General features: G+C 52.5%; 1 protein-coding gene and 1 long non-coding RNA gene across 2 annotated transcripts in view; both read right to left on the bottom strand.

Moving 5' to 3' along the window:
• Positions 1 to 841: 841 nt before the first annotated feature.
• LOC118452495 lies at positions 842 to 17,554 on the bottom strand. Its single transcript, XR_004842265.1, has 3 exons — positions 15,239 to 17,554; positions 13,999 to 14,221; positions 842 to 5,337 (listed from the first exon to the last, which is right to left on the bottom strand). It is a non-coding gene; the product is annotated as an uncharacterized LOC118452495 (long non-coding RNA).
• Positions 17,555 to 17,740: 186 nt separating this feature from the next.
• Positions 17,741 to 26,796, bottom strand: part of SLC35C2 (solute carrier family 35 member C2) — a 10,573-nt gene continuing 1,517 nt past the window's right edge. The window contains 3 exon segments of the mRNA XM_035896139.1: positions 17,741 to 25,725; positions 25,872 to 26,001; positions 26,712 to 26,796. The exon segment at positions 26,712 to 26,796 is cut by the window's right edge and continues 19 nt beyond it. Of these exon segments, the coding sequence (XP_035752032.1) occupies positions 25,604 to 25,725; positions 25,872 to 26,001; positions 26,712 to 26,796 (337 nt within the window). The 3' untranslated portion in view covers positions 17,741 to 25,603.

The raw sequence follows: 26,796 nt of genomic DNA, 5'->3' as shown, positions 1-26,796 counted from the left end.
AGAGAAAGGCCTGATGCCCGGGGACCATGGAAGCCACAGGGCAAACAGGAAGTTCAGCAAAAGTTTATGCGTGCTTCTTCCTCAGAACATTCTGCAGGTAGCAAACAAGGCAGAGGGAGTGAAGATTGTGATCATCACAGAACAATCAAAACAAAAAGTAAAGCCCAAGGCCAGCACTTGGCTTTTTCTCATGCAAACCTCTCTGCACCCTTGTTATCAGCAAATCTGGAATCAGCCTCCGTCCCCTGCAGGTAAGGAAGGAGGTGAGAGCGATCAGCAAGGCATTGCAAAATTGGTTCTGTTTTTACATTTGTAGGAGGCCTTTGAAGGAACAAGGGGCTGCCCATCTCCTCTATTTCCACCTGGCAAAGGGACTGGCACTTCCTGGGCCAGCAGCGCCCAAACTCTTGGGAGGTGCTGTCCTTGGCTGTAGGGGCAGTACAGGCTTTCCTTTAGGCATTTTGACACTGTAGGGCCATGGATGTCCCAGGCAGGCTCCCCCCTACCTGCTGGGACCCTCCCCACCTCTTCCTGGCTTTTCCAGGAGATCTGGGCAACAGGGCTGCAGCTCCTGGCCTGGCTCCACAGCAGAGGCTGTGCTCAACGCCTGCCCCGTAGCCCCAGGAAGGGCAGGAGCAGCAGCGAGGGGCACATGACGTGAGGCAGGTAGCACCCTTACCCCGAAGGTGGCAGCGGGTGCCAGCTCAGCACCAGTCGCAGAGACTTTTCTTCCTGCACGAGGCCAGCGGCTCAGTCCTGAAGCAGTCCTGTGCTGGCATCCAGCTGCAGAGAACAGCCTCCCCGCTGGCGTTACCCCCCCTGACATCACCCTTCGCCAGTCCTTTGTGGCCTGAGGGTGCGCAGATCCCAGCACCCCATCCCACCCCAGCTGCTCGCTGCCGCAGAGCGGAGCCAGGCAAACAGTTCTTCCGAAGCAAAGCCCTTTCCTGAGCGGGCTGGGCTGCCTTGCCTGCGACTAAATATTCAGCGGCACCGTGCGCTGGCCCTTTGATCAGCAATTTATCTCCCCATGCCACAGGGTTCCCGGAGCCTGGCGTTTCCGCCCCGTGCTCAGACTAGGTCCCAGGAGCCTGGGAGACAGGTGTGAGGAATTAGCTCTGGGACGGATGCTCTGACAGGAACCAGCACCGAACGAGGGGACAGAGTGTAATGTTTATTACATTTGAAGCAAAGCAAACATGTGGCCTACTTATGTATCTAGAGAGAATTAATTGGGGAGCTCCACAAAGCAGCAGATTATAAATTAGAATCATTTTCACCAACTTCAGCCCATTCATCTTATTTCACGCCAGGCCTGTCAGCTCAGCCCGACGCAGCCGTGTGCAGCCCCAGGCCCACAGGCTGCTGTCTGCTGGCACAGCTTAGAGGTGACGCCTGGGGACACCACCCATGACGTGCAGGTGCCCACCCGGAGCTGCTGGGAGCGTTAACACTCGGGGGCCTCGGACTCGCACGGAGACACCACATTCACGGATTCCTGTGCAAGGAGCAGCAGTGGTCAAAGCTGGCACAGCAGCCCGTGCCCGGGGCGCTCAGCAGCGCAGGGCCCAGCCGTGTCCCTGAGGGGCACTTTGGGAAATGCCCCTGAGGCCTTCCAGGGATTATGGCCTGGAGCCAGAACACCCGGAGCAGCCACTGCCTCCCAGCTGGTGGGATCTTGCGGGCACCTCTCAAAGCAAGAGGATTAGAGTAACTTTAATTCGGCCTATACTTACAGATCCTGAAGAGACAGCGAGCAAAATACCATGTTGATGCTGGGTTCATTTCTCTCCAAAAGGTCACCTGCTGCTTTGCTGGAAGGAGTGTCCAAAGAGCCAGTGGAGATGGCTGAGTAGCACCTTAAGAGGAGGATCTAGTCCTGAAGATGCAGTTCAGGTCAGGCCACAGCCACCATGATCTCAACTGTCCTGCCCTTCACAGCGATCAGAGCGGGACAGAACCAGAGGTGGGATCAGAGCCTCGCAGCACCCACCTGTGCAAATGAGTGCACTTGCAGGAAGGCTCCAGACACAATCAAAATGGTTTCCACAGGGACCGGCAAAAGTCTGGCCCAAGAGTCCTTCTAGCCCATGTTGTGTCTCCAGAGTGGCCAGAAGCAACTGCCTGGAGCAGAACAGGGACAGGGCAAGCAGCTGTGATGCTCTTCCTGACAATTTCCCAGACTCCAACAATTTTCAACTCAAAGAGACACATCCCACTTGGTCTTTTCCCAGAAGCAGGATGCCCCAGGAGCTAGAGTGCTGCCAAGGGCTTCAGAGATGCATGTAACAGCCTCAGCTGAGAGGCCCAGACAAGCTTCATCCCATGGCAGGAACTCCCATCCACCTGTTCTTAGCAGCTGTAGCAACCTGCATCGCCACACGAGCCATCTGGTTCGGCGAGCCCACCAGAGCCCACACTGGTAAGCGTGTGTGTGATCAGGGCAGAGCCCACCAGGCACCCTAGTCCAGATGCGGCAAGCCCCACATACCAGCTCACATCCAGCTGCTGCCTCGTCCCCCCTGGCTCTGACTGCATGGGGAAGCCCAGGGCTCCCGGGTGGGCGCCAGGGCCAGGAGTACCCACCACAGCCCGGCCCATGCCAGAGCAGCTTTCTGCCCCTCCATTGCTGTTCTCTGCGCATCAGCTGCGGCCCCCACTCTGCGCCTGGCTGATAACGTGTGTCATAGAGAGGGAGTTGGTGGAAATGGCATTACTAATTAGTACAGAGATACTGTTAGCATTGTTAATGGATTCCAAACAGTTCTGCGTGTTGGCAGCACGCGAAAGCAGCACTGGGGCAGACACCAGGGTGGCAAAGCCAGGCCAGGGCCCAGACTGAGCCCAGCTCAGTTCTGCTGATGCTGCGCAGTGAAACAGCATCGTCTCTACCCCAGCACTGCTCTCCCTGATACGGCAATTGGTAAAAGTCAGACCGGGACAGATTTGTCTCTGTGTGCGTGTGTACAAGCGCGCACATGTGTGTGTTAGGGAATCACAATGACAGGAACTACCCAGCACCGGAACTGCAGGACAAGAGAGGGAAACGGGCAGAAAGGAACTGAGGCAGGGGCGTGGGGGTAGCAATAAACCCAAATGTAAAGTGGATGAATTATTTACTGCAAGAAACAATTGTGAAGTCGCTTACTCTGGCTCTGTGCATCCTAAATGGGGCCTGCAGTGTTTCTCACATCTCCCTTGTGTGCTGAGTGATTTTTTTACAATTGGATGCATGAGGCTGGGGTAATCTTATAAGAGACTCCAGAAGATCAGTTTAGTATTGATCATGTGCTGAATTTAAAGGCTTTCCACATCCATCTGCTGCTGCTACTCAGGTGACAGCTCAGCCGGCACCTGGGTGCTCGCTGGGTGCCTGCACCCCAGAGCCACCTCATCTGGCTGCACCCTGTGGCCGGGCCGATGCACAGCAGCATGGGGGGGCTGAGACATCACGCCAGAGCTCAGTTTATGAGCCAGCAGAGTCACATGGCTGCTCCCCACCGAGCCTTTTGATGAAGTCCCCCCAATGGATCAGTCTGCTGTGCTGCTCTCTTCACTGGGGCCAGCTGGTTGTGGATTGTAGTGGATCATATGCTCACCTAACAGGGGCAGCAACTGCCAGAGACCAACAGAAAAAGGGTGATGGTATAGAGGGCAGTTTGCACAGACCAGCACCTAATGCCAATAGCCTGCACCACTGACAGCACCTGGCACCATCTCCAAGGAGGTGGCGGCTGCCAGCGCAGGGCAGCCATAGCACCTAGACCTGTTCAGCACAGCCCTCCACAGCTCTCCACAGGTGCTGCCAGGAGCCGTTGTCTCCTTGCATGGAGCAAAGAGTTGGCCTTGGGCATGGAGGAGGGGGCTCTGGGCACCTGGAGCTTCTCTGGATGCTGCAGACAGGACTGCAAACCGAATAACCCTTCCTGAGCCAGCAAAGGCCCCTGCAGCCCCCTCGTCTGGCAGGGTGTGCCTGGAGCACTGCTGACGCACAAACGGCCCCATCACAGGCAGACCATGCCAGCAAGAGCCTGGAAGAGCTCCAACCCTGGGCCATCAGGCGGAGTGATGAGGAAAGGCACATAGAGAGACAGAGCGCGGGGAGGACTACATCTTGAAAGAAGTGTCTCTTGCTGTTTGCCTTGGATGCTGCAGGTATTCTAGGCATGGGACTGCCATCTAGGCTCAGGACTGCCTGAGCCCAGACAATGGCCTGGCAGCAGGATGGTTGCTGTGACATGCCCACAAATGTGACAGGAAGAGGGAATTCAGGCATTATGGGACTGTTAAACATATTGTATCACGATGAGGTTTTAGTTCTTTCTTTTAATAATATGCATATTGCAAGCTGTTATGAAGTCATGAAGGCTGTGAGCCTTGCTGGCCAAAAGACAACCTGCTTTACGATGTTAAAATATGAAGTGTTTTTTGCAAAACAATACAAGTTTAATGTATGAGAAATCTACTGACTTACTGAAACAGCGGATGTGCAGGGTAGAGAGAAATGACTCTTCCAGATCCATACTTACTCAACAAAAGACCTATACTCAGATAACTCAGAGTAGGCCCCTGGCATTCTCACAGAGGCCGAGTGGCTGAAAGTAAGGCTACAACATAAAGAGGCCCTCTTAATCAGCAGAAAGTGCAGAAATCGTATGGACATGCTTAAAAACATCAGGCGCTTCTTCAAAATCCCCAGGCAAAAATTCGAGTCCAAAAATCCATCTTGCAAAGCTGTCAACTAGGGTGAAGTGGGGCTGAGCTGTTGCACAGCTGCCCACAGGTAAAAAAGTGCCGAGAAGACAGAGCTCTCGACACAGGGCACTGTCCAGTGAGGACCTCAGTGCGCTGTGCCTGGTAGGTGCTTAGATGCAGATCTTACATCCAGACATTGATAAGGCATCCAATTCTTTTGCTGCTGTTGTTGCTGCTGTGGTTGCTTTGTTTTCAATAGCTGCAGCTAAACATTTAACCTTTACGTTGATGGAATGACCTAAACGTGTTCTTCCAGGCTCGTCAGCAGCAAGGCTGTCTCACAGCGAGCAGAGAAAAGCCTTTCCTTTCAGCCTGGCAAATCCATACGCTGTGTGGCTGGCAGACTTGCAGGTGTCCCCTGCTCAGAACACATGGAAGGGTCTCGGAGGTGGGATTCAAGCATTTCTCCAGCTTGCCAGGTCTAACGGAGAGGTGGGTATGAAACTCCATCTTCTTGGCAAGCAGGAGAAGAGCAACTCACAATTTGGAAACTGTGTAGTTGTTCCAGCTGGGAGGCTGGCACTGGCTGTTGCTCTCCCAAGCCTGTGGCTCTGCCAGCAGCTGAGGCACTTATTCAGCATCCTACAATTTCAGATGGCAGAGAAAGAGTTACAGGAGGAAGCAGCAGATTAATCGTGAGTTAATATGGTCCCATGTTTTTTATTACTCTCAGAGTATTAAATTGATAGCCTGGTACCAAAGGCCAGAAGTGTCACCTCTCAACAAGATGAAATCTATGTAGCCCGTGGACAGGGGAAAGCGGCAGGATTTATAAAGGCGTCCATAAAATTAACATTTGGATGAGCATGTGGGAGAACTGACACCACGAACTGCAGCAGCAGGCTGGCAAGTACCCGCCACTCCTGCATTTAGAGCCCAGCAGACAACGTTGAGCGGGTGCAACCTCCTGCACCGGTGCCTGGCTGAGCGGGGCCCCAGGGCCTCTCTATTGCCAGAAAGGGGCTGCCAGGAAGCTTTCGGGAGATGGTGGCGTTTTGGTAGTGCTGTGGGGAGTGAGTGACAAGGGCAGGGACAGGCCACATCCTAGATCTCCTCGGGGGATCACTCCCTGGCCCTAGTGGTGGAAGCATGTCCCCTTGGTTTGGCTTAGACCAGACAGGAAGGCTCAGACCCTCTCTCCACCCTCAGTTTTCTTCATGGCTCAGTCTGTGCTGTCTGAGCAAGCACTGAACCTGGCAAGGCAACGGGACCTGGGAAATATGCTTTTCCACAGATCAGGGAGCCCAAGACATGTACCGGTGTGCCAGGAGCCGTGAAACAGTGGCCCCAGGCACACCCCGTTGTGGCCAAGAGGCCCTGATAAGCCCTTGCCTTTCTCTTGATGCCCCAGAACTCCATCCCACCACCCAGGTGCCTGAGGGCTGTCCCTCAGCACAGCAGAGACACCGGACACCCAGCACCCTGGAAGACTTCGAGGTGCACAGCAAGGGGATGACATCCATGTGCACGGCACAGCACGGGCACAGGGCAAAGCACTGCTGACACATGGGCCCGTTCAATGTCCTGGTACCCCTGCCGGTACGGTCAGGGTCTGGGCACCTCTGGGCCTCTGTCCTTCCTCTGCACAGCGCGGGCAACACTCCGGCCCTACTGCAGAACTAGGGACACCACAGACCTGCTGAGACAGCACGGTGCTCATGCCACACACTTACCCAGCCTGGCTGATCCTGCATCGCGCACGTAGGCACCATGGCATGTCATAACTGCGAGTGTGCTCAGCCGTGCACCACACGTACCACGCTGTGGGCTCACACACCTGCTGCACTGTCGCAACACTCAGTGCGAACCGAGCCATTACCGCTGCTGCCTGCAGTATGACTGCTTTGCAATTAAAGGAATGAAATGTTTATACAGGAATAAATCTGTGTTAATGAGGTGAATCCTGCTCCCGCCCTGACAGGCTCTAGAACAAGGCTAGGAACTTGGGGGAAGGGAGAAGGTTCAAATGTGCGCTGCTCCCAGCCAGCAGCTAGGCCTGGGAAGCGAAGCGGGGAGGGAAAGGGGAGCAGACTCGGGCAGCTGACTGGCTGCATGCAGGAGCCCCCATTTTTTTGATTTCCCTGTCTGGTCCCCCCACATGGAGCTAGCAGGAGAGACCAGACCACTGTCAAGCTTGCTTAGGCTCAGGAGGTGTTTGAGCTGTTTCCTTCCCCAGGAAGGGCACTGCACCTAGCTCAAAGATTTAGGAAGACCACAAGCGATTTGGACAGCGATGCTGCCACAGAGTGGGGACACACTGCTTTGGGCCTTGCAACCTTGACAGCCTGTCCAAAAATATCCTTTGTTGAAGCCAGCAGCAGGGGCTACACAGGGGGAAATCCCTATGCAGGTCATCCTTGCTCTCCTCTGTTCCTCAGAAACACTGCACTAATCCCTGTCGCCTGCCTACATGGGAAACCACAGAGACACAGAATCCAATTAGCTTGAAATCCCGCTCTGGCTCCCGCACAGCATCTCCCTCTGATGGAGCTGTGGAGCTGCGGAGATAAACAGTGCATTAGGATTCCAGTGGGGTCTGGCAGGCAAGGATGGAACTGCAGCACCGGCACCAGTGCGCCCTTCCCAAGCCTCCCTCCCTCCCTCTGCCTCCTCACAGCTCTTCCTCCCGGCCTGTCCAGCAGCACCATTCCCTCAGCCGAGCCTGGACGTGCAAGGTGAAAGCTGGGGACGGGGGCTAGAGCCAGCAGCTCTCCAGGCTGGCTTTGCTCTTCACAGGGCAGGGAAAACCCCTCAGGGGCTGAATGGCACCAAAGTCCCTTGGCTGCCGGGGGTGGACAAGGTGGCAAAAAAGCGCAGTGCCAGGGCCCATCTCCTCACCAGGGCAGCCCGCCAGGCATTGCTGCGCCTGGAGGTCCCTTCAGCACCAGCACGGTGCACGTCACCCTCAGCAACCCTGTCCCTCCTCCAGCAGGGACTGGCCCTGCGCAGCTGGCTCTCCAGAATCATCTGGGGGACAAAGCAGGTCCCAACCCCACAATGACAGCAGAGAGAGGGACTGAAGCAGGTAATCCTCCCCCGGACAAGCTAGCCACGGCCATGCAGAGCACGAGGGGTAACTCTTGCTGACCCTGTGCTTACACCCTGGCTGTGCCTGCGGCAACAAGTCTGCTGTGCCTGGTGCTACCACAGCCGTGCCTGCTGTACTCACACTCTTCCTTGCACGCACAGTAAATTACCTGCTTTGCATTTTGCAGCAGCAATTTAACAGTATTAATTCATTGTGTTCTGTCTTTAACAAACACCATTATCATATCACCAGCCAGGATTATGCAAATCCTGCAAAAGGAATTATTCCTCTCCCCAAAGTCACCTTGATTTATCAGTTTTAGCCCAAAACGAAAAAGAAGTTGCTTTGGAAAAACTGTTAAACACATGACCACACCCAGGGGGCTGTGATGGCCCCATAGGGCAAAATACACATCCCGGCCAGGCACAGCTTTGTGCAGGTGGGTGACCCCTCACACCCACGGGTAACACAGGGGTGGCTCTGTGCTGGCCCCCACCAAGACCGCTCCTTTCCCAGAGTGCGGGTGGACCAGGACACCAAGGAACCGGGCCCTGGACCAAGAGCTGGGAAAACAACGCCCTTGCAAAACACTCCTGGGATAACTCCATGGCTCCATCCTCCAGGCACAAGGCCATGGGGCAGGTCTGAGGCTGTGCAGAAGCACACAGGGCTGGAAACAAGTAAACTTTCTGAAACTGCGTTAAGGATTGCTCTGCGGCTGCCACTGGCCTGCCCCCATCCGTGTCCCTGCTTTCCAGGGCACCATTTCAGCTTGAGCCTGTGTCACACGTAACAAACCCGTGTCCTCCCATGCAAGAGCAGATGCTGCTAGGGATCAATGAGCACATCTACATCCCACTCCAGGAATTAGCTCTTTAACAGGGTCCTCAAATAACATAATGCTTTTGTCTGTCATTTCCTTTGCTGCAGAGGTAAAGGCTCCTCACCCCTCCGATGTGGCTAGACCTGGCTGCAGTGGTCCCTCAGTGTGTAAGGAAGCACTTTTCCCCATTATTTGCCAGCAGTTTGGGTCAGTCCTTCAGCAGAAGGCAAGAACAGCACCTGAGTAAGAAGGGAGGACTTCTACCCTTTTGCAAAGCAGAGTGAGCCTCTGCCACCTGAGCACCGCCTGTTCTTGCAAGAGGAACCAGGCCCTTGGCTAGGGCTTTGCCCTGATGGCCAGCAATTATTTTAAGCATTCTGGCTCAGTGCAAAGAGACAATTCTGAAAGAGTTCTGCTTCAGATTCCATTAACCATAGACGGCAGCTTTGTAAGAACAGCAAACAACTCCCCAATTAGTCCTGAATATCTTTTATTTTCAAACTCAATGTGTTCTGGCAGACAAAGAATCAAGAGCAGCTACCATGTGTTGGAGCAGCACCATGACTGCAGTTGGATGCACTGAAAAGCCACTCAGCACCTCTGGTGTTTATGGCTAACTCAACAGACATGGGAAATTCCTCCAGCAAACTATACTGTGACAGAGACGAGGATGAAATCAGGCACTGGCAACCTATGGTAAAATACAGCTCAGCAAAACAGAATTAGCCCCAAACCAAAAGCTGGAAACAAAAACCTTAAAAGAAATCCCTGGCACTATGCCTGGCCACCCACAGCCAGCACACCCACGCCCCTGGCTGCAGTCTGCAGTCCGCACAGCGAGAAGGTGTTCAACCTGCTCTGGGCCTGGGAGTAGTGAGCTGCCCAGGCTCTGTGGGGACACCTGGGGACAACGCAGGGCTGGGTCCAGGCTGGCTGGGGTTCGTGGTGTGGGCTGTTTCTAACCACGAACAGAGACTGTGAGGAGGAACTGGAAGAGCCACCTTGGCCATCCCAGGATAGAGCCTGGGCGCCGATGGCAGAGAGGTGCCTCCACCTGACACAGCAGGGACACAGGGTTCAGGCTGCTCCTCATCTCACAGCGAGTCACGCTCATGCCTGCTCTGATGTGTTCAACCTGGCCTCTCCTTGATCTGTTCCAACTACTCTCACCTTCCCCTCTGCCTCCCCTCTGCCCTGCCCCCAGCTCCTCATCACCAGCTCTCATTTCCAGTTGTGCCTGATGTCTTCGAATCTTTCCACACCTTCACTCATGCTGCCCTCAACCAGGCTCTGCCAGGCTACCACTGTCCTTGCAGGATCAGAGGGAAGCTTGGAAAGAGGAACTACATCTTCCTGGCCTTGAAGAATCCAAAGGGTGAATCTTCCCAGCTGTAGCCAGTCCTGCCCACCTTCCTTTGGGGACCCCCCCCCCCCCCAGACACGCACCCTCTTGGGGGCAGCCCCTGCTCTGCTGAGGATGAGCACAAGGGGGGCCAGAGGCTGGGCAGGGAGGGGCAAAGCTAGAACACAGGAGTAATGTAATGGCGGAGGCAGAAACAGGGAAGGCAATTCAATTTTCAGAGACTGTCCCACCAATTCTGCTCAGAGAGACGATAAGAAACCCATTTCCAGTGATAGGCACCCTAATCCCCAGCCATCCTGCATTTCCATTTCCGAGAGGCGCTGTTTCCAACAGGGAGGCATTTTCCCATCTAGGTTTGCTAGAAGGGACAGCGATGGATTAAATACCAATTTTTCCAGCACTGTTTAACTCCTTCTGTGCCTACTCCTGCCACTTATGCAAGTGCTGGAGGTACAGGGCAGCCGAATGGCTGCTGCACTGTGCCCCGGAGCAGGAGAACAGAGCTGGGGGCCTCTCACAGGCTTCTCCCAGCTGCAGCCTGAAGAGACAGGGAAGAGGGAAAAAACTAAAATGCATCATCAGTGCAGGCAGAGGCGCTTAGATCAGGATTTTATTATTGCTCAAGGCAGGACTCAGACTCAACTATGGGACAAAAGCCACGCAGCGAAGCTTAATATCCAGTGACAAAACCATTAGATGGGTCCAAAGTGCTGCAAGACTGACTTGAAACTATATTTGCAAGAGCACAGGCAGATAGAGAAAGAAGGAAGCAAACCATGCAGTGATGGCCATGCCCCCACAGGTCCACTACGTGCCCCAGTTTAAGCATTGTGGTGCTGGTGCAGCCTTTGCCTCCAGGTTACCAGGGAGAAGAAAGGCAAAAGCAGCACGGACGCAGCAAAGAGTGCATTGGCTGAAGAGGAACTGACTGTCACAGAAACACATGTGGATCAGTGGTAAAAAACCTCACCGTCTTCAGGAGGGCCATTCTCAGCACTGGGCAACAGCTGCCACCTTGAGCACATTGCGTCTTCCCCCATCACTGTACGCTGGGTTGCTCAGGGCCAGCCTCCCCAGGGATGGTTGGTGCCTGTTCCCAGCAGTCCTGGACCTCGCTATTAGCAATGACTATCTTAAAAGAGCCACCTAACTTCCAGCATCAAGCAGGACTTTTCCCACAGCTAGGAAGCCACTGAGCTACAGCATTCCTTGGATGCCAGCACAGTCTTTCCCCAGATGCCTGTAGCCAGCCCTCTGTGCTTCTGCCACCCATACCAGCCCTCCTCCTCATTCTGCTGCCCTCACTCTGTGCTGAAGATCTCCATTTATCCCCATTCCCTGATGTTAGGGCTCCTACCCACGATGTGAATCAATCCTTCAGGGAGCTGCAGGGCCCGAGACCCCCAGCCCCGCTTCTGTAGCACAACCAATTGGCATCCACACAGCAGCTCCCTCCCCCTTCCCAGACATCAGACACGAAACTCTCCCCATGGCGCAGGAATAAAGCCTGAACATTCTGACACAGCCCCTCCAAACCCGTCCCTTGACCCCTGTTATGAACCAAACCAGGGAGTGTGTTGGAAAGGGGAGCCCCAGGCTGCTGTTGCCTCACGAGCTGATAAGGCCCCTGGTGCAAATCTTGCGGGAGGGAGCGGCAGTCGCTCTGCAGCCAGAGCTCCCCTGCCCATCTGCATGGTTCCAGCACCAACCACAACTCCATTCATCACCCACTAAACAAATGGAAATCTAAGGACTCACGGCTCTAAAACACAAAAAACAATTCCCTGCGCATTTTAACAGCGCTGTAATTTATTGGATCAGAAATGATGAATGGCAGCAGAAGGGGGTTGGGCCCAGCATACAGGGGGGTGCGGATGCAGTGGGAGCCAGAGAGAGATGTATAGCTGGGCGGAAAGTCTGGGAAAGCTCCCAGGATTGCTGTTGCATGGGGCTGGGGAAACACCACCACCTACAAGGACCGGTTCCCTCCCACATCTTCTTACCCCGCCATTCAGTGAAGGATTTGTAGTAGAGGCTTCTGTAAGAAGCACCCACGTGAGGAAGAACAGAGTTGAGCACCATGCCAGCTACGCCTGTCCCCTGCGTTCCCCAGGCACGCTGTCACACTTCCCATGCAGCCCTTGCTGGCAGTTTCGCAGATTCAAGGCACCAGTAAGAAAGGCAAAAAGCGCCTCATCCCTGGGGGAAGAGGAACACCTGGTGGAAAGACAGAGTAAACACGAGCATTGCCGCTCCTCCCCCATGTAATCGCCCGGCTCTGGAGTTTGAGCTGCATTCAGCAGTAACTGAAACCAGGCTCTGTAAAACAGGTGCCAATTACTGCCTGCTAATGCAAGGCGCTCTGATAGATAAAGCAACTACCCAGCTCTGCTAGGCTGGAAAGCACGAGACGAGGTGGTAGGGCGACTTGTGCTAGTGTGGGTCCTGTGCCCCAGCAAACCCTCTTGCAGCCCTAGACAGTGCAAGTTCTTGCCCTCGTGCCTTCTAGCTGCACACCCCCTGCACCTTCCCATGAGCCAGCAATGTGTCCTTGCCGCAAAGAAGGGTAATGGCACCCTGGGGCACACCGGGTGAAGCATTGCCAGCAGGTCGAGGGAGGGGATCTTTCCCCTTTACTCAGCACTGGTGAGGCCACACCTGGAGTACTGTGCCTAGTGCTGGGCTCATCAGTACAAGGGAGACACGGACATCCTGGAGAGAGTCCAGCAAAGGGCCACAAAGATAACGAAGGGACTGGAGCGCCTCGCCTGTGAGGAAAGGCTGGCAGAGCTGGGACTGTTCAGCCTGGAGAAGAGAGGGCCTGGGGGGGAACTTGTCAATGTATATAAATACCTGAAGGGAGGGTGAAAAGAGGACAAAGCCAGGCTCTTTTCAGTGGTGCCCAGTGAAACACAGGGGCTTCCCTCTGAACACCAGGAAACACTTTTTCACTGTGAGGGTGTCTGAGCACTGGCACTGGTTGCCCAGAGAGGCTGCCCAGAGTCTCCATCCTTGGAGACACTCAAAAGCTGTCTTGACATGCTCCTGGGCAACCAGCTCTAGGTGGCCCTGCTTGAGCAGGGGGGTTGGACAAGACGACCTCCAGAGGTCCCTTCCAACCTCAGCCATTCTGTGATTGTGATCTCTAATCATCCACATTCCTTGTTTTCTGTGCCGTTTCTCCCCCCATCTTGGCCAGCTGCCTTTCCCCCCTCTTCTCTGCTCAAAGCCCCCCTTCATTTGCCTTTCTGGGGGTAATGTGGCAGTAAGGAAGGTGGCTGATCCAGGGGTAGTGTCATAATGATGGGAAAAGGATAACAGTAGGTGCAATTGCCAGCAAAATCCTGCCACTTCTTGGTTTTTTATCCTCCAGTAACTGCGGACCTGGAGGGACAGTGCCTTGGGAGAACCTCAGGGGGTGATGACAAGAGGGTTGACCTACCTGGGCCAGCATCAAATAGAGGGGAAGTTAGTCTTTCATGGGAACACCTCAGAGTCCTTCTTGCTCTACACAGAGCACCCTTCACCTCCTGTACCCCCTCAGTAGGGGATGTGCTGGTAGCAAGCTCAGAGGACATGGATGGGGAGTGATGAGTGGGAGCAGACTGGCAAGGTCTCTCCCTGCACGGCACTGTGAGTCAGATATGGTGCCCACATCTTTAAAAGGATTTTGAAAAAATGGAGGATGCACAGAATAATTACAAATGCGATTTGGAGGCTGGAGAAAACACTTGCCAAGGACAGAATAAGAGTTCAGTCCGTTACCTCGCCAAAAAGGGAGCCCGAGAGGTGATTTGATTAGAAGTGCTTCACAGAGAAAAAATACTTGATGTGAAAGGGCTCTTTAACTTTGTTAATAAAGGAGGTTGGAGCCTGTAGTCAAGCAAAATGTAAATAGGAAACACGGCACTGGGCCATGCTACCCCAGAAGTGCCATCTGCTCTGCCTCCTCACATCCTCCACCCTGTCATGGAAGATGCATGGGCTGAGAGACAGCAGGTTCATTACAGGCAAAATGGCATTTCTCACCCGGACTTACACAGGGGCCATGGATCAATGAACAGTCGCTTCAGGCCTTGAAAATCTACGGAACTGCAGGCAGAAGCTACGGACAGTACTGTGGCAGGAGGCATCCGTGACGCCCACAAGGAACAGGGAGCTTCTCTGCATCATGTCCCCACGTGACTGGACCACAGCAGGAACAATCCCAGGCACCCCAGGTCTACAAGCAGCCACTGGTCTCACCTGGCACCTGGGGACAGACCCAGGAACATCAGTGGTTGCCAGTTTGGGCCTGCCTCTGCCCAAACCCGCATCAGGCAGCACTACTACATGGGACTGGCTGCTGGCTTGGCCAGGGTCCGCCCTGGCTGTAGCAATGCCTCCCCTCCCTGTGAGGCTGCTGCAAGGAGAGATATCAAGAATACTCCCCCAAGCCCTCTCCCCATGTCCTCTCTTCTCTTTGCACTGTCCCTGCCGCCCACACCAAGCCTATCAGATGGCCAGTGCCTAATTGCCTCCCCTGACTGCACCGCTGGATGGGGAGTGCAGCTGCAGCCTCTGACCCAAGCACAACTGGAAGAGTGAGCTGCTGAATGAATAAAGGAGAGCAGATGTACAGGAGTATCAGAGCGACACGGGGAATCCAACCCCACCCTGCAGATGTGGGGTCAGGTGCTGTGGCCACTGAGGGAGGCACTGGCACATTAAGGCCAAGTGCCCGGGGAGAGACAGGGCACATGGGGAGAACTTCAGCAGCATCAGAAGGAAGTCAAAGACCTGCGTCCCAGGGCAGAAGCTCTGTTGGGTCTGCAGGATTCATTCTCCCACAGGAAATTACTCTGGTAGAGAGAGTGCTGGGCAGGAGCAGTATCTATCTCCACAGGATAGGCAGAGGCCAAGAAGAGGTTCAGAACCTGCTGTACGTAACCTAAAACTTGGGAGTAGTCCCTGCCTGCAGAGCTTACTAGCAAGACCAGCCTGCCCCCATCTCACAGTCTGGACAACCCACCATCAGCCCTGCAAAGAACAGTGACAGAGCTGTCTTGCAGCCAAGCCCTCCTGTTGCAGTCCTGGCTCCAACGTCACCAGCCCTAGCATACCAAAAATTGCAAGTCAAATCCTCCAAAATTGCATGAAGTTTCTAAAACCATGCCCATTTTCTTTCCTCCCTAAGGGGCTTAGAGCTTTCAAGATCATGGGGATCTCCAGTCCCTGTTTTTCCCCACAACCTGGTTTCTTGAGCCCAGGATCTTCATTCCTGACCAACCACAAAGCTGAGACTCTCTGTGGATACCAATCTCCAGCACCTGGGGCTTGGATGGGATCACTGAAGGTTCACGAGTGGGCTGCAGTTCTTCCCTCTGGAGGAAACACCCCTGCAGTGTCCATGCCAAGGCAGTAGACTGAAACATGTATTGGGGCATCACCCTTGGCTCTCCCACTCTTCATCTGAAAAGAACAGCAGCAGACAGCACATTGAACATTGTGTGCACTGGCAGTAAAGGCAGCTAGCAGCATCCTATGCTGCGTTAGAGGAACACAGCCACCAGATCAAGGGAAGTGACTATCCCTTTGTACCAGTACTTGTTAGTCCCCATGAAGGAATGCTGCATGCAGGTTCCGCCTCCAATACAGAAAAGACATGGACAAATTAGTGGGAGTTCAGTAGAGAACCACCAAGGTACTCAGGGCTTGAAGCGCTTGTCCTGTAAGGAAAGGCGGAGGGAGGGAGGCTTGTTCAGCTTGGAAAAGACGTGGTTTCAGGGGGACCTTATAGCAATCTGTCAGTACCTACAAGGAAGTTATCTGCCAAGACAGAGCCAGGCTCTTATCAGTGGTGCTCAGTGGGAGGATGACAGACAATGGGCATAACTATAAAGACATGTTCAGACTAGATAAGGGAAAACCTCCTCCTCATGATGACAGTCAAGCATTGAAGCAGGGGTCCAGAGAGGCTGTGCAGTCTCCCACCTTGGAGGTTTTCAAGACCTGCCCTGAGCAACCTGGTCTGATCTCATACTTGACCCTGCTGGCGTAGAGAACCGAGGTCCCTTCCCACCTGAATTACCCTGTGATCTCCAACTCGACACGGGAGGAGAAACAGACTCTTAGCTCCCAACTTGCAGGGCAGGATAAGGCAAAATACCATCTGTCTGCATCAGCCACACAGTCCCCTCCCAACACACACTTTGCCACTCCCCCAAGACGCTCAGGACAGATGAACATTTGCTTCCCCACGAGTCCAGGAACTCCTGTTGAGCCAAGGCTGACCCATCTCATCTTCTGACACAGAGGGAGAATGCAAGCCTGCAAGCAAAGTGCTGTGCAGGACACATCTCTCACAGCCGGCACCAGCTCCACCTCCTTCTCCCTGCTGCGCCACTGAAGACCTTCAATGTCTAGAAAGAAAGCAGCAGCTCCACAGGAGCAGGGACATAACACCTTCTAGCTCCCTTTACACAGTGAATTATGTCCATGTGCCAGGTGAGTCTGCCTCGTGCGGGGGGGCAGAGGAGGTGCTGAAACATGGAGTTAGAAGAATCACTAAGCTGAGACCAGGAGAGTGGCTCTTAGCATGGTCATGACGATGGCTGCAATTAGTGCAATTACAGGGCTTGGCTGCCTCTTGCTTGTGATTTTCATTAAAAATCGCATGGTCAATTCTGCTACTTTTCACTGGGCAAGCAGCCAGAAGCTGGCAGCAGCCTCTGCTCCTGGCAAGGTCCAGAGCAAGGGCAGGTACAGGCTGCTCCCCTGAGGGGCCAGGCTGGCAACAAAGGCCCCACCAGGCATTCAGACGTTCTGGCTTCTGGCAACAAGACGACCATTTGGGAGAAAGGAGGTGAGTGGCATGGCTACCTGTCCTCTTCGAAAAGCACGCTCCTCGCAGGAGGCATAACTGCACCCAGCACAGCTCATCCCTCAGCAGCAAATGCCATCGCAAGCGCCACCCCCCTCCCAAGCCCCAGACAGAGCCTGGTTTTGGCTGCATCACCTTTCCCAACACAAAGTAAGGCAAACAGTTCGCCCCCCCAAGATGACTCCCCACGCAAGTGCAGGTCACAGAACCCCTCAGGTTAGCGCCCAGAAGAGCGAGCCATTGCCAAGTGCGGGATGCAGACTGGGAGCGAGGGTTCTTTCAGCTGCTTTGGCCTGCAGAGACCCAGGGCTGTGAACACCAAAGCCTGCATACCCCAGTGATGAAAAAACGAGAGCCTCAGTGCAGAAGCAGGGGTGCAGAGTTAGGGGCAACCATCCGTTACTGCAAAGACCACAGATGAATGCGAGCCCTTCACAGCCCCAGGCAGGGCGGGTGGGAACCAGCCTTCCAGCTGTCCGCACCTCACACTTCCCTTTCCCCAATCCTAACAAAAACTACAGAGATTCCGCTGAAACAAGAAATGAGCACAGCTTGAGGCAGGCCTGCTGCTGGGGTCCAGGCGCCGTGTTGCTGCTCTGCCTTGCGACTGCCACGTGTTCTGGAGCCAGGCTGGCTGTCCCAAGTAAGCGCGCTGATGGCACTTTTCTCCTGGGCAGAGGCGCGCAAAGGGTTTGCAGGGACACTTTCCCTGAGCCCTCAGGATGTCTCCAAATAGATGTCTCCCAGGGGAACGGGTAGGGGGGCAAAATGGGCGCACTGTGAATGCCTGGTGTTAGAGGCAAGCACAGAGTTTGCGGAAGGAGTGCAGCACCTCTGAGACTCACTCAGCTTTGCTTCCGCTGGTTAATTGGCTCAAACACCATCAATATTCAATCGCAGCCTTCTGTTTCCTGCGTGGGGCTGTGTCAGCGCATGCGCGTGGGCCCGCACAGATGGGGGAAGGCCCGCACGGTACGAACGTGTGTGTTTGTGTGCTGTCCCCAGCAAAGGGGCTCGTGCGCCCACGCCGCTGCACGCACACGCAGGTCTCCCCAACACTGCAGTGCTCAAGAGAGGTTCCGGCGCGTTCAGCCTTCACACTCTTCCTTTGAGGAAGGGGGGGCAGAACCAAACTGTGCCACACAGTGATCGTCCATACAGAAAACTTCTCCCATCCCCCCCTAAAGCAGCCCCCGACTCAGAAAACGGGGCTCGTCAGAAAACAGCCTGCACGACCCATGAGCTTCATCGCTCCTCTCAAAAGGCTGCTGAGACCACACCGTGGCACAAAGGGACCTCTTAAAGGCAGGAGACCTCACAGCCCTGTGCCTGCACACAGGCCTAGGCTCACCCAGTGCTCCCAGTCCCACTGCACCAATCCAAGTCTGAAACAGCTTCAGCAACAAGAGGCCTTGACTGCGTCTCTATAAAGCCAAAGAGCTGCACAGCCACCCAAGGTTATTTCCAGAGGTAAACAGGATCCTGCTGGTACTCCCAGCTCCCGCTCGCCACTACCACCCCCTCCGTACCTCTACCCTGTCTCCTCAGCAGACTCCAACCCTACCCCTTCATGCCTAGAGTCTGCACTTCACTGCTATCACTGCAAGGTTGTGCCTTCTCATTTTCTTTGAGCCACTGCTGCAGCGCTCCCATCTCCTCCTTTAAGTCCTTCATCCTTGCCTCTTTTTCTGTTTCTGGCATCTTCAGAGCACAGTAGGGTTTCTTCCTTACACGAGAGAGGGCGGGAAGAGGTTCTTCCTTCCATTAACCGTTAGTGCCCATTCAAGCGAGATGGGCAGTGCTCAACAGACAAGCTGTGCTGCTGCTTTATTCCTCTGCTGCGCTACCCCGCATCAGCACACAGTCCCACCCCCCCTCCTGAGCTTGCCCACAACTCCACCGTATTCCCTAGAAGCCATCCAGCACCCTACTCCTGCTCCTGCGTGAGACCACGTCCAGGTGCCGGGTGACTCAGCTTGAAGGCAGGACTACAGCTTCAGCAGAAGTGGGGGTGAGGCCCACCCACCTTCTTTATAGACGTGTTCCAGGAATCGACCCTCAGAAGTTGGTAGTGACCTCCCACGAGGACCCATCCCCTCGGCACCGAGGCTGCTGGGGAGGGGAGCCAGGTGGACAGAAAGGAACCCCACACCATGCCCCAGGGGAGTTGCCATTTTCCCAAGGAATCACAAAGCTTTTACCCTTTCCTTCTTGTCAGTTCCTGCAAGGACCCCTGCCAAAGCCTTTTTACTTTGCTCACTGATCTCCTGTGCTAAACTTGCTGCTTGCACTGGCTGAGCCTGAAAAATCAGGTACACCTAAATGCAAGCAACCAAGGTTTGCTCTGAGAGCTTCAAGGCAGAGCTGGAGCACCAAGATTTCTCAGGGAGTCAGAGTCCCAGGAAGGGGGCACTCAGGAGAGCACCAGGCCCTTCGAACAAAGAACATCCCTGTCAGCTTCACGGTGGATTCAGACAGGCTCTCCTGTGGCTCTCCATACAGCCAGTGCTTCCACTTCGTTTTTAAAACATTTCTTGCTGAGAGCGAGCACTAACGCAGCCAAGAATAGTGCTCTGCCCTGCCCCGTGTGACAGCCTCCACCAGAAGCCCTCACCAGGTGAGCCTCAGAGCCAACGTAGCTGCAGCCTGGTGAAGCTCTGGAGCAGAGAGGAGCTTCGTAGACACAGCAGTCAGTGAAGGTAAAAGCAGGTGGAACAAGCAGCAGGGAAGGTCAAAAAGTGATAGGAAAGCATTCATCACAGACACTCTATCCCTAACTTGTTGCTTTTCCAAATGTAGGGAATGGAAGGGCTTCTGGAAGTCTCAGAGGTGCAATGGATAGGGGCCAAGAGCCGAGAAAGACTGCTCTGGCCAACCGGACCGCTGCGCCTCACTGCTTGAAAGGCAGCCTTTGTCTGTTTCCCCAAGGCACCAACACCGCTTCTCCATTTTGCCATCTATGCCTCACCTCTGCGTCTCCTTCAGCCAGAGCCTTGACATTTGTGATGGAGAACGGGACACAGGTCACTGCAAGTGGTGAGTTCCACTCATCCCAAATGACAGGATTTGCCCATCATGGTGCTCCTGCCAGTGCTGAAGGAGGGATGCAAAGCAGACAGACACAGTAGATGTGGGTGAACAAAAGCGGAGCAAGCAGATCTTGGACCAAGAACAGCAATGCTGGCACAGAGGGTGTGGGGAACTGTGCTCCCTCCCTTGCAAAGTTTAGGCTCTCACCAGAAGCTGTTACGAAAGCAAGATAAACCTACCAACAATAGGATCCTTTCATTTTCCTTCTAGGTTTCCCAGGCAACACCAAGCACTCGACAACAGTTTAGAGTGCAAATTCCCCTCTGTTTGGTCAGTTAATGGCAGGAAGATGAAGAGACTTAAGCAGAGCTGCTCATTGCTTATTGTCTGGTAACCCTTCAGGCACCTGCAGCAGTGACATTTACACCCAACACTACACTGTTTTTAAATGCAAACGTCTATGCTGGAGCTCTGAAACTCCAGCAAAGGAGGTGCATTTCCATTCTTAAATTACAGCTTTACAGCTAACACTGCACACATGGCTGGGAGTGCATGACAGCACACAGATCTCAGCAGGGATGATATCGAATCCAGGAAGCCCGCTCCAGGCTGGAGAAAGCAATTGAGATCCAGGACTGTTGCTCAAACACATCGATGCACAGATGTTAAAAGAACACCCAGCTGTGGTAGAGAGGCCTCAGGAGACCCTCAAAATTGGTCAAGCTGCATCGTTCCCAATAGGACTCCAAGAAGATCCTCTCTTCAACTAAAGGGCAGGACCACGTCCTGAACGCATAGCTGGGCACGTATGTCTAGCATTCTTGCTGGGCACATGGTTTTGTTAGCATTCCTGTTTTGGTCACTTGTAGAATGAGGTGCTCAAAGGTGAACAGTGTCTATTGTAGTGTGCTGGGTCCGGCCCATGAGCCTTCCCCTCACAGAGACCTGACTCAAGGCTAGTACACAAACAGACCTCTGCTTATCATAAAATCCGTGATCTAGCTGCTCAAGTAGAAGCTAAAGGAACAGAGATTCAGTGGCTAAATCGCTAAAGGAACAGAGATTCAGTGGCTAAATCATATGCAAAGTGACTTGAAGACTCTGCACTAGACTCCCAAGGCAATCTGGGCTCAAGAAGAAATTGCATTTTCCAATTATGCCCACCCAGGGGCTTGTGCCTTCTCTCTCTGATGAGTTATCATGCAATTTTTTCGATGCCTCAAATGAGTCCTGAAGATGCTGTGTAACAGCTGCCCCTTCCCACCTTATTCTAGCAAGCTTGACTGAATCTAGACCTTGTGATTCCAACACTCTGGAGCCTTGGCCAGCAGGGAACATGCTATCCCAAATGATGTTACTAAATCAATGTGCCATTTCATCTGAATGGCAGGAGTAGTTCTAGCATAAAACAGACGAAAAAGGACTTTCAAAGCAGTAGGAAAGCCATGTACACATTAAGTTAATCTCCCACAAGTATGCAGGAAAGTGTAACTTCTTCAGGTTCCCATTGGGACATCTGTCCCAAGATTTTCCAAACAGAACAGTTATTTAGAGTCTAAACGTCCTTTGGACATGCGAATTCTGAGTTCTGTATCTTGGCCAGTTTTGCTGGCACAGCTCTTCACTGCTAGCTCCTCATCCCTTACAGCCCGAGAAGTGCATCATGAGATGTTTGATGCAGCCTACAATCTATTCCTTTCCACATTCTTCTTCCTGAGTATCTGCTATTGAACTCATCACCTACCTCTAGCAACTAACCTGGTACCCAACACTATTAACTTACAAACATACCCCAAAAAGGTAAACATCCATAAATACAGAGATCTAGTTGCTATTTTTTTCCTTAAATCATCCAGAATAGGGAGATTGTCAGCGTGTGTTCTCCCTCCTTTCTTTTTATGAAAAGAATGCAGAAACCAACCCTCTGGAATAAAAAACCTGAACAAAATGTTTTTACATTTTAATTATTTTAAAGCACATCATAATTTAAAAATCCAACTCTTAAGTGCAAAGGCAACCCCCTGCAAGCTCTTAAGCTCCACCCACAGGGTAGAATGAAAAGATGGAAAAAGGTGAAATTGAGAGAACGGGAAGCATCACTGTAGTTTTCAGAAACCCTTAGAGCATTCCCTCTCCTGGGATTTGCAAGTCCCGTCACCTCTGCTCCACAAGCATGTGCAGAAGCATCTACCACGCTGAGCAGAAGTATTAAACACGACTGGGTATCTGCTGTGGTGGTGTAGCACCCTCATTCTACACATATTGCAGCAGGAGTAAGAGGGATACTGGGGACACAGCTAGCTGTGCAGCCACGTCGTTTCTTGGGTCCATGACACAGCAGGCGCTTGGTCAGAAAGAACCACAGTTACACACAAGCTAATTAACATTTGATTTCTTTGACACTGGGTCTGCTCTAGTCCTGACCTTCTGATTCAATTTTAGGGATAAAGGTGGAGTCCCAGGTACAGCCCCACAGGAGCTACTGGGTGTTTACTGGGAGTTAATAAGCAACCTCATTCCTGCACTACTCCTAAAAGACGCTGGGACATAGAAAGGCAAGTGTTGGAGGGATGAAGGGAGAGAGGAGTGGCACAAATACAGATCCTGCCTGTTCGGCACACAGGCAGTCATCGCATAGTCAACTCTACTCCTGTGAGGTTTCTGCAGAGAGAACTGTGCAGAGAAGAGTCATATAAAGCCCGCAAACCAGCAATGCTTTCCCAGCAGCAGAGGATCTCGTGGATAAGAGTCCCAGGCAGGAATCTTTGCAGGACCACCTTCAGCAAGTCCCAACCTGCCACTGAGTGAAAAACCTTTCCATCCTAGCACTGCAGACCCAGAAAAGCAGCAGCAGGACTTCATCATGACCAGGATTAGGGCCTCCTTGCTGCACGCTGGCCACAGAAGCACCTGTGGAGTATGCCCGCCCATGAACCTCCTTCCGCCACAGGATCCCTGCCTGGATTTAGGAGGCTAGGGGAAAACGTCTTCCTCCACTGAATCTCAAGGAGAAATCAAGTATTAATTATCACTAAGCTCTGCATAAGGGATTTTTAAATTCACGGGCAGGAACAGGACAGAGATCCTCTGCATTCCTATCTGGATACTAGAAGGAGCTAGAGCAGGATTCTTTCCAAGACGAGTGGTGCCCAGTCAGTCTCACAAGCACTGGACTGACTACCTGTACCATACGCTGTTGCAAAATCATGAAGCAGTGCACACGTTTACATTCTTATTTCCAGGTTTCTCTTACCTTTTATCGCTGAAAGGATCAAAGTTTTACTGAGCAAGGAAACAGAGATCTACCTAGCCTCACTGGAGGCAAGCAGCTGGCAGCATCCCAGGGAAGGGTGCAGAACCAACTGCTTGTCCCAAAAGCTGTTCTAAGCACACTTCACTGGAGTGAATGCCAGTGGCATATTTGTCACCAAAAAGCTGTGTCTAGATCAGAAATGCTACGTGTGGGCACTATCCCATGTTCTAGGGCATTCCCTCTATCTTAAAGAGGAGATGAGACTGGAAGCAACAGACCACAGGGTTCTGCATTTCACGAGCACTTGCATTGCCACAATCAAATTTCACCTTCAAGCTCCAGATGTGGTGCAAATCCTGGCTTGTGAACAAAGTTGCCTTTACCTTGGATTTACAGAGAACTGAAATCCCAACCTGAGATTTAACACAATAGAAGGGTGCCTGAGGTTCAGTTCTAGGAGACTGGAAAGTGTAATGCAAAGAGCAGCCACAGTTATTGCTGAACACAGATCACATGCAGAAAGCATCACTGCCCCCCATCAAGTACAGAGTATTCAGTGCTTGGGGCTTACTCCTATCAGTAGGGTAAACAGGGTGAATCCTGCTGGAAGCATGACAAATCCCAGCTACTGGAAAATCCAGCTAGAGACAGACCAAGCCATTCTTAGCTCCAGGCATCCTCCTTGATGCCCAAGATCCCTTGGTGTGCCAGCCTGGCCTGGAACTGCTGGTTTAGTAGCTTTACATGAGGTAGTTGCACCACCTGCTGTCTGCTTCAAAGCAAGTTACCAGTGTCTATCAGAACATCATTAAAGATGACCATAATTAACAACAGTTTTCTTCAGAAACAGTTGGAATAGTCTCCCCAGGGAAGTGGTGGATTCCCCAACACAGGACACTTTTAAGATTCAGCTGGACAGGGTGCTGGGCCATCTTGTCTAGACCGTGCTTTTGACAAGCAAGGTTGGATCAGATGATCCTTGAGGTCCCTTCCAACCTGGGATTCTATGATTCAGTTTTTTGCAGGACATGCTCTTGATTAAACTCAGCAAGAAAGAATTCATATCTGAAAATTATGAAGCAAGATCAACAGAGGGCCAGTCTAGCCAACATGGTTCAGGTTCTCAAACAGATTATGAGAAGTTCACTTCAATACCCAGCTCCTCTCAGGAGCAAGATTGCACTGTTATCCCTTTGGGAAGCTCTCTCAAGTTATGTCCACTCCAAAAACTCCAGCATCAAACAAAACTTTCAAAGAGATGGAAAATCTGCCATGCAAAAAAACAGCAATCTGCCCAACACCACCTCTGGCTTAGCAGAAAAGAAGGAGACACGTCTTGAATCCTGCACCATTCCCCTTTCCTGGACATGGCTGCAGCACTAACTGATCCAGTCCAATGGGACAAGGAAATAAGATTCCTACAAAAAGCTTCAATACTAAGAATTGTCTCAGGTTACATTGTCTTGTTCACGCATGAAGGCAGACAAGTCAGTATGCTTTCTTGACAGGCACAAATATGACAGGTTGCACAAAGACCCCCCTAGTCCTAGAGATCAAGGATCCTGTTCATGGGCAAGGATTTTGCATGCCAGGCCTCAAAAACAATCGGGCATGGAGTAGCAAGGTCAGCGTGGGTCTAAAAGGAAAGGATTTCAGAAGACAAATGACCTCTGCTTGATGAAGCATAGGTGCATAATGTGCAGACAAAAGGGAATCAGAAAAAGTTTATTTAAAAAACAAAAAATCACCCCCCTCAAATACCTACATACTTTCTGATAAGCTTATTGCTCAAGCTAGATCTCTCGTGATATTGCTCTCTCTCCCCTTGGCCTGTAGGGCCAGAAGTACTCATGCATCCCTGTCCTTCCTCCAACCATCATCATTTGGCTATATTCAGTTGGTCCCAAATACCAGCATTTAATTCTCTCCTCACTATGCAAACAGAACACGAAGGTCACCAGGCACAAAGGCTCCTTCTCACTGGGACAAGGCTATGGATTTATATATAGTCATCTGCTCCCACCAAGACAGCAGTTCCTACTTAGCAGAACTGTAAAGGAAGTATGGGAAGGTACATCTGCCTTCTCTTTTGAAGTCAAAGCTGAAACAACACTAAAATCATGCCTGAACCACTCAGCCTGCAGCCCAGACATGTCCACGCTCATTCTACAGCTCCTGACCTGCACTCTCAATATACAGCCTTCGGGGTTCCCTAATAAGCTTTCTATGACATTTCCCAGTCTCACCACGCTGTTCTACTTCCACCGAACCAGGGCTCGCTTTCCAAGGTCTCTCTCCATGAAAGGGATATCGCTTGCTTCTTGTGCAGCATCTACGGATCCACACTGTGGCAGAGCAGCAGGACGCTCTCACCAGGCCCTGGCTTTCCTCTGGGTGGTCACAGACAGGGACCCTTGGACCTTCCTCCCAGACTGCTGTCAGGCAGGTTTGGTAAGAACCGAGTGGTGGGCTTTGTGCTTCGTGTTCAGTCAGTGTTGCAGTGGGGTTTCAACATCCTCTTCCTCTTCCTCACCATGTTCAGTGTGGTGCAGCAGCAGCTCCCGGTCAGGGTCAGAGCTGGCCTCTTTGTGTAGCTTCAGTGCTTTTTCACCTGCATGCAGACAACCCATTTAGTGACAAACTCGCCAGAGTACCCATCAGACCTGGCGCGGGCAAGGAGCTGGAATGAGACGCAGCTCCTAGTGATGCTACGAAAATGCCTACAGAGAAACAGAAAGGGATTTAAAACAGAATCACCTTTGGAATTCATGGCTTTGAGAATGACATGAAGGGAGATTCCTGACAGACAGACAGCAAAGCCCAGCCAGTTCAAGAGACTGAGGCGGTCTCCCAGCAAACGTGTGGCGAGGAATAAAATGCAGATTTCCTGTGGAAACAAAAAAACATGACGAGTGGCCAGGCAGGACCTGAGGAGATATGCATGAGACGTTTTACAGCTCAAGCCTAGATCAAGATGCCAGGCTGCTAATTTCCATCAGCACATTCTTCCATGTGCAGAGAGTTCTAAAACCAATTTCTAGAAACAGAATGACCTGTGAAATTGGGATCTGGGATTTTAAGTCCTCTGACTGCACAGCTTGGCTACATGGGAATCCTGTGGCTTCTGGATCAGACAAATTTCACATGTCACCATTCAGCTCAAAAGGATGTGTGCTGGATTCCTCAAAGGAGGGGAGAATGCGCCAAACTAGGTTAAAGAGACAGCTCAAACCAAGCCCCTCAAAGGGGCTTGTTCATATCCAGGCCTGATGCAAGAGCATGCCCTTCTCACCCCTCCTCCCTCCCGCACCCTCCAGTGCTCATGAGGCCCACGTGTTTTAGTCTACCCCAGACCCCACCAAACTTTGGACCTTAATGGTATTTTTTATAGAACAGCCACTAGTCTCTGTCCCTTGCTGTCAGGGACCAAAAGACTGCAGAGGCTGCAAGGCAAAGCATCAAGCTCCTGTGCAAGGAGAATGAAAGTAACAGGAGAGAAATGATTTCTAAGGCTCTAAAAAAGCTCCCACCACATGAGGCCCATTAGGGGTAACTCAGTACTTGCCTTCTAGTATTAGCACAGGAACCACGCCTTACCTTAAAAATGCCAGCAATGGAAAGGGTGAGGCTAGATGTTCTGGAAACCAAGAGGAACTCAGAAAAGCCTAGACCAAAGGCAAGA

Source organism: Egretta garzetta, unplaced genomic scaffold (genome assembly GCF_000687185.1).
Source record: "Egretta garzetta isolate BGI_Z169 unplaced genomic scaffold, ASM68718v1 scaffold356, whole genome shotgun sequence".
NCBI lineage: Eukaryota > Metazoa > Chordata > Aves > Pelecaniformes > Ardeidae > Egretta > Egretta garzetta.
The sequence above is the reverse complement of the archived record's forward strand: the minus strand, read 5'-3'. Positions and strand labels throughout refer to the sequence as shown.